Here is a 12,496-nt window from a genome sequence, read left to right on the forward strand (position 1 = left end):
TGAACGCGAAGTGTGGCGGATAACATTGTTGATCCTCATCTGTCCTTGGTGTGCCGGTTACCCTTGGTCAAGGACAGGTTCTACACTACTCTGTCGTATGTTTTTGGAGTATTTACCTAATTTTATCAACACATCATAAATTCATAAACTTTAAGGGGCCACTATAAAACATTTACTCATCACACATTTAACTTATTTACACAAGGGAACCTCTAACTATCATTACCGAAGCTACTCTCGTGCTGCTGCCAAATATCAAAAAGAAATTTATGCACAATACAAAAATGTTAAAGAAATAAACAGCAGCATCACATCTCTACTGAATCCATTACAGACATGTAAGAAAGGGAATACCATTTTACAATGTTTCCGCACCATGTGGGGGTATCAGTGTTTATTTTCATGTGAGGTGTGGTGTCCGGGCTAGGGGTCTCGTATTGTATGGTCATGTCCGGGACCCGTGGGGTACAAAGGCTGTCAACGCGCGCAGTTGTAGGAGTCCAGCGATGATCACAATGGAGGTCATCAGTCCTGTCTTCATCTTGTCTTTTTGTTCTTCGTTCTTTGTATATTTCTGATGGTGCAAGCATAATATCTGTTATTATCGTTGGTTAACATCTTGTTTTGTTTGTCTTGCTCTCTTTAACTTCAGTTACCCATTAGAATCGTCACCACGTGTGACTCCCTCATTTTTGTTTTGGAATAACCATTTTAGAGACAAGACATCCGAAAAAAAAAATCCTGTTTAAGTGCAAGGAATCCCGCAGCTTCTGGTCGATGTGGTGAGTGGGCGGCCAATTTATCCGTCCAGGCTCCAGAGGTAGTTCACATATAGCAGCAAATGTGTAACAACCAAGTGTGTCAAACATGTAAATAGCAGTTGGGGTAGCAACCAAAGAGTTGCGGAAGGTAAAGAGTTGAGTGTACAGGCTGTGGCAAAAGGCATTCTTTAAACCACACTAAAGAGCAGATAAGGGGAAACAAAGACCTGCCAAGGACAGGAAGGAGTGTAAAGAACCATTCCAGATTACTTGAAGTGATCGAAGCATGAGGTGCGTGTGGGCCACGGCAGGGCAAGAATGGGTGGGATTCCTCAGGTAAGGAGGTGATCAGTGCCGTTGCTCCACTACCCGAGCTTGGCTGACCGGATGCATTGGGGGTCCTCAGCCAGGTCGGGGATTAGTGCCGTTACTCCCTACCTGGGTGACCGAATGAGCGGAAAGAATTTGTAACATATGGGATCCAACAATTTGTTCCTTTAACAGTCATTGGGCAGTACATGGCGTCAGAAGAGTAACCATGAGTGTATCAAGAAATTTTGTAACTGGCCGACATTAATTATAACCATGTGAGATCGGAAGAATAAACTGTATAAAGAAATGTTGTGTCGAGCCGACATTAATTAAATCCATGTAGCAATAAGACCGAAAGAAAGAAAGAAAGCGGGCAGGTTCCATCAGGAAATAGGACACCGTAATTCACATGCGGTTCCTTTATCTCATCATCTGGACACCTCAGGGTTCCGTATCAAAAACGTCGCAAAAGGGTTACCGTAACGGGAGTCAGTCTCTGAGTCATCACCATCTCCCGATTGCCAAACTCATGTCTGTCGTTTCTGTGCCATGGCCGCATGGGCTGTCGTGGGATCCGAATCGTCATTCCTTATTAATCAACAAGAGTTGTCGCGGTGCCAATGGGGGGTTCATTTGACATGAGGGGCGGTAGCTGCAAAGGGCAGATTTCTGTTGTCGGGTGGTGGCGGTGGCTCTGGCTGTGGCAGTGAAAAGGGGTATAGGGGGCCAAACATGTCCTGGTCATAGTTCCAGGGGCTATCACTGTCATCTGAATCCAGCTCAAGGTGGAAAGGCGTACCTGTGGGCGGAGACAAGGTCGGGTCTGCGGGCGTGGATGTGCTGTCCTGGCTGGGGGGGGCTGCTCTAAGTTGTCGATGGGCGGGGCGGAATCGTCTGCCATTGCTAGGGAGACATGGCGGGAGTGGCTACATTGGTTCCATAAACTTTGTTATGGAACCAACCTGTTTTTCCATTGGGGTACATTATTTTGTACACAGAGGGGCTCACTTTATCTGAAATGGAGTAGGGTCCTGCAAATTTAGGGGTGAGGAATGAACTGGGATTATACAGGGAAACCATCACTTGCTGACCGACTGTATACTCTAGTGGGTGGACTGTTTTATCAAAGCAGGCCTTACTCTGCTTTTTCCTAGTTCCTAGTCGGACAGCTGCAGCGAGCTGGGCTGCTTTAATATTTTCCGTGATGTGTTGGATTGCTTTTCGTGGGTGAGGGCGGTGACTGTGGGGCTGGCCAAATCAAGTCCTAATAAATATTTAGTTCCTTTCATGGGTCGTCCGGTCATGAGGGTGTGGTGGGTGAATCCTGTGGAACTTGATACTGTGTTCCTAATAAACATAAGGGCGAATGGGAGAACTGTGTCCCATGTGGTGTTATGCTGTTGCACCATTTTCCTCATAGTCGCTTTCAGGGTCCGATTCATACATTCCACAATACCGCTGGATTGGGGCTGATAAGCAATGTGGACTTTTTGTTTTATTCCAAAAATCGATAGGACATTCTGCGTTACTCTGCCGGTGAAATGGGAACCTTGGCCTGATTCAATGCTGCGGGGGAGTCCCCAGCATGTAAATGCCTGCTGTGTTAAGATCTTGGCTTTTGCCTTAGCCATGTTTGTCCTGGAGGGAAATGCTTCCACCCATTTGGGAAGGTGTTGATTACTACCAACACATATTTAAAACCATTTCTGCAGGGGAGGAGGGGACCAATGTAATCGAGCTGTAAATCGTCCATGGGCCATTAACAGGTCGTGTGTGTCTTAATTGTCCTTTCCTGGAGCACCTTTCATGATTATTCTCTGCGCAGATTAAACAATTCTCAATATAATGCGTGATGTCTGCGTTTAAATCGGGCCACCAGCACAAAGGTCTTAAGTGGGCAATGGTGGTTTCTACCCCCTGATGTCCGGGTCCGTCATGAAACTGGCAAATTATCTGGTTTCTCTCCTGGGTGGGGACCACATAAATTCCATTCTTTAAAATTATATTGTCCTGTACCATCAGTGAGTCCTTGAATTTGTCGTAGGGGGCTGGGTAGTTTCCGTCTAAAACTTGCTTAAGAGTGTTGTCTGCCTTTTGGGCCTGGGCTAAATCTTCGATATTGGTCTGTGAAACCTGGACTGCGTGAAACGGCTGACTCTCAGCGGGGGGGGGGGGGCTGTGTGGTGTTTGGCTGCAATGATCTGGCACTCATTCGGGGTTCCTTCATACTGCAGGTTGTCCGCTAAAATGTGTGGGTCTTTGTCCGTTTAACTGTGATGTCCCTTCCTTGTAATAACAGTGACAAGTGAGCTGCTCTGATCTGGCTAACTGAACCGTCCTTTAACGTGCCATCTAACAGTAGCTGCGTTGGAGTGTGCTCGGTTAAAATCATGACGGGGTTCACTCCTGTGATATATGCAAAATACTGCACTGCCCAAAAGACTGCGAGCAAGTGCCGTTCGCAGGCTGAAAATCCTTGCTCTACGGGATCCAAAACTCACAAGGTTTAGGCTACGGGTCCTAATCGGTCATGTCTTTCCTGTAGTAGTACTGCAGAGAGGGTTTGGTCGGTGGTCGCTACTTCTGTGGCGTAGGGAGAGTGTGGGTCTGGTACCTGCAAAGCCTAGGGTGCGTTTTAATTTATCTATGGCGTCCATGTGCTGAGGAAGCCATTCCCATGGGCGTTCTTTTTAAGGAGGTCTGAAAGTGGGGCTGCTTTTGTGGCAAAACCATCTATATGGTTCGTACAATACCCAACTAATCCTAAGAATGATCTGAGTGCAGTGACATTGTGGGCCAGGGGCAATTTAACTATTGACTCAATTTGTTTCTGTTCGATCTCTCTTTTCCCGTATGGGATAATGGTACCTAAGTAAAGGACCTTTTCTTTCAGGATCTGGGCTTTTTTCGGGTTGACTTTGCATCCAATTGATTGTAAGAGACCTAGCAATTCGGAAAGAAGCTTAACATGCTCTTCCTTTGTGTCAGGCTGTAGGAGTAAGTCGTCCACATAAGGCATTCGGGTCGGGAAAATTTGGAAAGTCCATTGGCCAATTGTCGGTGAAAGATGGAGGGAGAGTTGTGGAAACCTTGCGGGAGGCATGTCCATGTATACTGCTGTCCTTGAAATGTGAACGCAAACTTGTATTGACAGGCCATATCTAAGGGAATGGACCAAAAGCCATTGCTAATGTCCAGCACTGTAAAGTACTTAGCATGTACTCCCTGCTTCAGCATGGTTTCGGGCCTTGTGGCAACGGTGGGGGCTGCTAATGGGGTGACCTTGTTGAGCTCTCGGTAGTCAATGGTCAATCTCCATGAACCGTTTGGTTTCTTTCCGGGCCAGATTGGGGCATTGTTTGTTGAGGCTACGGGCTGAATTAGTCCTTGACCTAGTAAGCTTTTGATAACTTTTGCAATCTCACCCTCGGCTTGCTGTGGGAAGACATTGCTTCTGGGGCTTGGGATCGGGACTTGTAATTGTGACTGTTCCCGGAATTTTTCCACAATCGTGTTTATGCTGGGTGAAGGATGCTTTATGTTTTCTTAGGACCTCTCTAATCGTCTTATCTGTACTAATAGCTTGCGGATCAAACCAATAGTCGCCTACTGAGCAGATTCTATGTTCGTAGTCTCCTTCTGTGAGCGTGGCGGGGGCTCTTGCTGTTCTGGCCATTTTCCATACACACTTATTCACAGGGTCAAAGGAAAGGTTGTGTGAGCTCATGAAGTCGATTCCTAAAATGTGCTCTGCTGTTTGGGGCAAGACCACTGAAACTACGGGGTGCTTGGTGTTTATGTTGCCGATTTGAATATCTACGGGGGCTGTAATGTATCCCTGCTGGACATGTCCTGTAAATCCACTAAGAGTGATGGTGTCTGTGGCGGGCCATTTCTCACGCTGAAACATTGTGGAGGAGTTTAAAGTGGTCCGGGACCCTCCTGTGTCCCAAAGGAACACTACTGGGTGTCCCCGGACTGTGCCTGTGACTACTGGTCTGCCTGATTGGTCCCAGAGTGTGTCGCAGACCCAAGTTGGGGAGTCCGAACACTGTCAATCTGTGCTATTAATCACTGCATTATCTGATTGGGCGCTAATGCTATGTATGGGCCTAACATTGTTCCTAGGTGGGGCGTTCGATTGCTGGTTCGGGGGGGGGGAGTTGCATTCGTGGGCGCAATGTCCCTTTTGTCCAAAATTATATCAACCTCATGGTGCCTGTGCTCTGGGGTACTGACCTTCATTTCTGCCCTCATTTACCCATGCGGGGTCCTGAGTAGTTCTGACTGGGTTCATATTCGCTTCTGCCTTCTCCTGATCTGCCTTTCTATGTAGGGATTGTTCCCAAGCTCTGAAGAGTCTCATTAAAACCCAAACTTCATTATGTGTGGCATCTGCTGGGTCGTAATTTCACAGGCTTTTTGACCTGCTTCTGTGGCATGGGAGACTAAAGTACGAGCCCACTTAGTTGTGCTGTCGTTATCTAAGTTTGTGCGGTTCAATTCCCCAAATACCGCTTTAAAATGGATCCAAAGGCGACCTGCGTATGCAGTCGGATGCTCCCCCTTCTTTTGTCTATATCGGTTCAAACCTTCTACGGGATCTCCTCTGTTGTATCCAATCGCATCTAATATAGCTGCCTTCATCTCCTGGAGGTTTCCTCCTCCTACATTCGGGGGTTCTGGTAAAGCTGAGCTAACGGACAGGTCAAGGCTCACTAGTATAAGCTTAACTTCCTCCGGTTCGTCCAGACCGTACATAACTGTTTGCTGTCGTACTCTCTCAAAGAAATTATGCGGGTCTGCTGTGGGTTCAAATGGTTCAATTTTGACGCAGGCATCTCTCACTTGAGTGATGGTTAGTGGGATGGTATAAACAAAATCGGGTTCCTCGCGATCCTGAGACGTGCGCTGTGTGGTGACTGGACTCATGGGGGTGTGCTGCCTGTGTAGTCGGTGGTGCAGGTGCTTTCCTTTTCGGGGCCTGGGGGGCTCTATTCTGATATTCTGTATCCTCCACATATCTATGGACGGTTTCATTTAGTTCTTGCCAACTGGGGCCATTCTCCTGACCTAAATTCGGTCCAAAGGTATCTCTGAAGCCGTTTTGCACTGAAAGACTGTAACTTTGCTATTTGTTGCCTACATTTGGCGTGATCTACTGTACTCTCACTTTGTTCCGTTGTGGAACTATGCAGCGCTCGTAAAGCTGCCTTCAAATCTGCGCATTGTTTCTTTAGCTGTTCTACCTGATGTTCCGTCTCTTCTCGTACCAAAATTGCGCACTGTGTATCTTTATAGGCCTTATCGTACTGGGTCTGAAAGCTGCTAAGGTGAACTAAACAAGATTTGTGTGCCCGTTTGACATCAGCCATCTCTATCTTTAACTGGCAACTGTTACCAGAGTTGCTCATTAATTTTCGCACATTCACTAAAGTTTCCCTCATTCTTCTCCTCTTCCTCAACTAGCTGTCTGCGGAGCATCCTCACGACCTCCTCTGTGCCTTGCAATTGTGCCAAACAGGAAACGATTACCATCGGCGTACGAACTTTCACTGCATTCTTCTTATGTACCTCGGTTAGGTTGTCCCACCATGTTTGTCCTATGCTTCCTGGACCTGACTCTTCATTTGAACAAAACTCAGACCAAAGGGGCCATCCTTTCCCCTTGAAATATTTTCTCAATTCCTCTTCCCATATGGGGCACTGCTCTGCTTTACTGGTCGCTGCGACCTTTGGTTCCTGCGGGTTCATTAGGCGTTCCATTGCCTTTGCTGCCAATGCTTCTATTATCTCTCTTCCTACCGTTAATTTGCGACAGTGGGAATAAGGCGGCGATTCGAACAGCGGGTATGGCCTAGGCTATTTTCCGGTTCACAATACTCCCGTTATTTTTTCGCAACAAAATCTAACGAGTTTACCTTGTATCCCTGTTAGCACGCATGCAAGTTAATACACACTTCCGAATCTTGGAGGTTTGATCGATACGGGCCTTACACTTGTGGTTTCTTTCACTTTTCTCAATTGGGTTTCTAATGCAAAGTTTTGTGGGTTCTCTCGGAGTGACAAAATCACTTCTAGGTCGAATCCCGTCAGATGTCGCCAATAATGTTGCTCTTTTTAACTGGATACTGATATGACAGTTATTAATGATGATATTGCTTTTCAGAGTCGCCAGGTATCAAATGATACCACCACAAGGTTTTACTGGATATCGATCAAAGACCAAACAACTAGTTAGTTAGTTCAAGTTCAATATTAGTTTATTTACAGACCAGAATTACTTCGACATGCAACATAAAACACTACAAGCTAAATTACACTGAACACGACAACTAGTGTTCGGATCTTGCGTGGCTGGGTCTGGAGAAGCAACTTTGTTTCTGCTGGGCTCATCCGTCTGGTAGCGATCGTTGGTCTTGAGCTTGTCTTCTGGTCGTGATGCTGCACTTGGTTTTAGGGATAGGTCGGGGCCAAGAGAGACTGAGCGCCGGGGCCAAGAGAGCCGGGGCCAAGAGAGACGGCAATTTTCGGGAACCTTGGATAACGAGAGATATTGTAGACCTCGTCAAAAAGAAAAAGGAGGCATTTGTCAGGGCTAAAAGGCTGGGAACAGACAAAGCCTGCGTGGAATATAAGGAAAGTAGGAAGGAACTTAAGCAAGGAGTCAGGAGGGCTAGAAGGGGTCACGAAAAGTCATTGGCAAATAGGGTTAAGGAAAATCCCAAGGCTTTTTACACGTACATAAAAAGCAAGAGGGTAGCCAGGGAAAGGGTTGGCCCACTGAAGGATAGGCAAGGGAATCTATGTGTGGAGCCAGAGGAAATGGGCGAGGTACTAAATGAATACTTTGCATCAGTATTCACAAAAGAGAAGGAATTGGTAGATGTTGAGTCTGGAGAAGGGGGTGTAGATAGCCTGGGTCGCATTGAGATCCAAAAAGATGAGGTGTTGGGTGTCTTAAAAAAATATTAAGGTAGATAAGTCCCCAGGGCCTGATGGAATCTACCCCAGAATACTGAAGGAGGCTGGAGAGGAAATTGCTGAGGCCTTGACAGAAATCTTTGGATCCTCACTGTCTTCAGGGGATGTCCCGGAGGACTGGAGAATAGCCAATGTTGTTCCTCTGTTTAAGAAGGGTAGCAAGGATAATGCAGGGAACTACAGGCCGGTGAGCCTTACTTCAGTGGTAGGGAAATTACTGGAGAGAATTCTTCGAGACCGGATCTACTCCCATTTGGAAGCAAATGGATGTATTAGTGAGAGGCAGCATGGTTTTGTGAAGGGGAGGTCGTGTCTCACTAACTTGATAGAGTTTTTCGAGGAGGTCACTAAGATGATTGATGCAGGTAGGGCAGTGGATGTTGTCTATATGGACTTCAATAAGGCCTCTGACAAAGGTCCCTCATGGTAGGTGAAGTCACACGGGATCGGGGTGAGCTGGCAAGGTGGATACAGAACTGGCTAGGTCATAGAAGACAGAGAGTAGCAATGGAAGGATGCTTTTCTAATTGGAGGGATGTGACCAGTGGTGTTCCACAGGGATCAGTGCTGGTACCTTTGCTGTTTGTAGTATATATAAATGATTTGGAGGAAAATGTAACTGGTCTGATTAGTAAGTTTGCAGACGACACAAAGGTTAGTGGAATTGCGGATAGCGATGAGGACTGTCAGAGGATACAGCAGGATTTAGATTGTTTGGAGACTTGGGCGGAGAGATGGCAGATGGAATTTAATCCGGACAAATGTGAGGTAATGCATTTTGGAAGGTCTAATGCAGGTAGGGAATATACAATGAATGGTAGAACCCTCAAGAGTATTGAAAGTCAAAGAGATCTAGGAGCACAGGTCCACAGGTCACTGAAAGGGGCAACACAGGTGGAGAAGGTAGTCAAGAAGGCATATGGCATGCTTGCCTTCATTGGCCGGGGCATTGAGTATAAGAATTTGCAAGTCATGTTGCAGCTGTATAGAACCTTAGTTAGGCCACACTTGGAGTATAGTGTTCAATTCTGGTCGCCACACTACCAGAAGGATGTGGAGGCTTTAGAGAGGGTGCAGAAGAGATTTACCAGAATGTTGCCTGGTATGGAGGGCATTAGCTATGAGGAGCGGTTGAATAAACTCGGTTTGTTCTCACTGGAACGAAGGAGGTTGAGGGGCGACCTGATAGAGGTCTACAAAATTATGAGGGGCATGGACAGAGTGGATAGTCAGAGGCTTTTCCCCGGGGTAGAGGGGTCAATTACTAGGGGGCATAGGTTTAAGGTGAGAGGGGCAAGGTTTAGAGTAGATGTACGAGGCAAGTTTTTTTACGCAGAGGGTAGTGGGTGCCTGGAACCCTCTACCGGAGGAGGTGGTGGAAGCAGGGACGATAGTGACATTTAAGGGGCATCTTGAGAAATACATGAATAGGATGGGAATAGAGGGATACGGACCCAGGAAGTGTAGAAGATTGTAGTTTAGTCGGGCAGCATGGTCGGCACGGGCTTGGAAGGCCGAAGGGCCTGTTCCTGTGCTGTACATTTCTTTGTTCTTTGTTCTTGAACACATGGCAGTGTCTCTCTTTATCCTTCTGGGGCTTCATGCTCTGGGCAGTCCTTAGCTTTGGACCCAATAATTCAGCAGGCTTCGACTACTGCCTTCGATTTTGGCCAATAAAGGGGCGGGTACCTTGATGGCGGGGCGTGTCCTGAGCAGTCATTAACCTTGGCTTTTTGGGCTCCCTGAGCAAAGGGAGTGTGGTGTTGGGTGCTCTGGTGCACAGATGAGCCAACACAGTTGTATGTGGTACAACTCTATTTTATTTTAACTCTTATAATACAGTTCGTTCTGGATACTCTGCACGTGCTGTCTCCCTGAGTGTGTCGTGTAGCAGGTTTGTCCTGGTCCCCCTCTGCAGCTAATACTGACCACCAGGTGTCGTGTTTGTGCTTTTATATCTTTCTGTGATTGGTTGTGGTGGTGTGTGTTCTGATTTGTCTGTTGGTGTGTCTATCATGATGTGTGTGTTTGAATATCATGACCGGGAGTGGCGCCGATGAGTCTGTTTCTGTATCTGTTACCTGAGTAGAGGTCTTTTGTTCTGGGGAAATGGGCCATTAGAATGCAAAGTAGCTGGGGGTTTCGATAGCGTCTAGTTATCTAAGTTGCCAATGTACATAAGCTCTGAGCGTCTGAGTCCTGGGTTGACCATATTTGCCATGGTCCTTTGCAGGTGGCCATATTTCCTGGGATCCTTTGTAAGTGGCCATCCAAGACAGCTACACTCCCACAGTCCAAAGACTGATGTGTTGGGTAAGCTGGGTCCACGAGGACTGTGTTTACTGTAGCAGAGAGAGAGAGAGAGAGAGACAGGCTTCCAACACTTGAAGAAATGCAACTCTATTTTATTGAACTCTTAACTATTAAACATGCTTGAACTGTGGGTTGACACTATGCTGAGTTGACTGGAGACCTGAGGTAACCTGACCAGACTATCTTACTACCACATGCTGGATGTTGTAGTTGTTGCTCACAGGCTCTGACTGTCTCAGAGGCTGCATCCCAAGAGAGCGGGAAAACTAGTGCCCCCTGGTTATAAAGTGGCCGTGTCCTGTCTGGTGATTGGCTGCTGTGTTCTGTATGTTCATTGGTCATCCTTTGTGTCACTCACTGTCTGCCTGTGCACCATCATATACTTGTGTGTATATTTTGACAAAGGCGTGCAGATTAGGTGGATTGGACATGCTAAAATTGCCCATAGTGTCCAAAAAAGGTTAGGAGGGGTTATTGGGTTACGGGGATAGGGTGGAAGTGAGGGCTTAAGTGGGTCGGTGCAGACTCGATGGCCGAATGGCCTCCTTCTGCACTGTATGTTCTATGTTCTAAGCTATTTCAAAGACGGGGGAGAGGTTGGGCAATCTGGAGTGAAAAAAACTTTCAAAACGGTATGTTGCCTTCGAAACGTTAAGCTGAAGCTTTTGTCAGCTCATTTGTCATTGGAGGCAATATCTCACAATAAATGAAATAAACATTACTTTAGCAAGAGGTGAATATGCTTTATAAATATAATGTTCACCTGATTTCCCTGGTAATCGAGATGTTATTATCAGTATCCTGTTTAACAGTATCATTTTATAATAATGATCTTTATTATCACAAATAGGCTTACATTAACACTGCAATGACGTTACTGTGAAAAGTCCCTGGTCGCCACATTCCGGCGCCTGTTCGGGTACACTGAGGGAGAACTCAGAATGTCCAAACTACCTAACAGCACATCTTTGGGGACTTGTGGGAGGAAATTGGAGCACCCGGAGGAAACGCACGCAGACATAGGGAAAACTTGCAGATCCACACTGACAGTGACCCAAGCCAGGATTCAAACCTGGACCCTGGCACTGTGAAGCAACCGTGCTAGCCACTGTGCTACCGTGCCGCCTACCACACGGCACTTTGCAACACTATGACATATAAACAACCCTAAAACTGAACGCAGGCTTATTCCCCAGACCCACTGAAATCTTTTCAGCAAATGTAAGTGCTTTTACATCTTTTCCCCGAAACCAAATGCGCAGGTGTGGTTTACAACCTTTACCTGCGGTTTTCCAGTAACTGGAGAAGATGTGTGCAGGTGAGCAGCAGCAAAATTATGTCAGTGCCGATTACAGATCTGAGTCATGGTACTTTGTTGCTTTGCCCCAGCTCACTCTGTCAGTAAATGGTTCTGATCTGGCCTCAATTCAAATATGCAGAACGACTTCCTGTTTTAAGTTTCTGTAACTTAAAAGGGCTACGAGAGAATAAAACTTGTCTCCTACAAGTAAAGGTGTTTTTCAGGCCTTCTATTTAGCAAGACGATTATAGGGATGCTTATTATATTTTCATAATGAAGTTATAATTAAGCATGATAGATTTGTTAACCAACATATTGGTTTGTCTTGTTTGTAGTAACATCGATTTCTTTTTTGTAGTTTCAAATGTTGCATCAGATTTTGTGGTGATTCTTGTTGTACTGATCAGCATCACTCTGGTGAGCATTTGCATGTACAAGTTTGTAAAGTCCAAGCATCTGCTGAGTTACGTAATTCTAAAGTAAACAAAAAATACAGGTAAGCATAGATCCTTTCATCAGATCTAACCGACCAATAATGTTGCATTACAGTACTAACATTAACCAAAATTGTCATTTAAAAAGTTATCCAAGACATATTTTAATTATTTGTTTTAGTTTCATACTCTTATGGCTACTGTATATATTGATATTAAATCCCATGTCAAGTTTAATAAAATCAAATTTTCAAACTGGAAGTTTTAATTCTTGGATCCCCACCCCCATTTCCCATCCCGATTCTATAGGTCCCTCCCATACCTCCCAGCCTGCTTGTATAAGCCTATAATTGAATTCCATCATACATGTTTTATTCTGGGTTGTGACCTTA

At 45.9% G+C, this 12,496-nt stretch overlaps 1 protein-coding gene across 1 annotated transcript in view; it reads left to right on the forward strand.

The window, feature by feature from the left end:
* The window catches only part of LOC140391428 (interleukin-1 receptor type 2-like), a 64,647-nt gene extending 52,485 nt beyond the window's left edge, over positions 1 to 12,162 (forward strand). The window contains exon 5 of the mRNA XM_072475955.1: positions 12,029 to 12,162. Within this exon, the coding sequence (XP_072332056.1) occupies positions 12,029 to 12,153 (125 nt within the window). The 3' untranslated portion in view covers positions 12,154 to 12,162. The remainder of the gene's footprint in view (positions 1 to 12,028) is intronic.
* Positions 12,163 to 12,496: the final 334 nt, after the last annotated feature.

This window comes from Scyliorhinus torazame, chromosome 15 (genome assembly GCF_047496885.1).
Source record: "Scyliorhinus torazame isolate Kashiwa2021f chromosome 15, sScyTor2.1, whole genome shotgun sequence".
NCBI classification, from domain to species: Eukaryota; Metazoa; Chordata; class Chondrichthyes; order Carcharhiniformes; family Scyliorhinidae; genus Scyliorhinus; species Scyliorhinus torazame.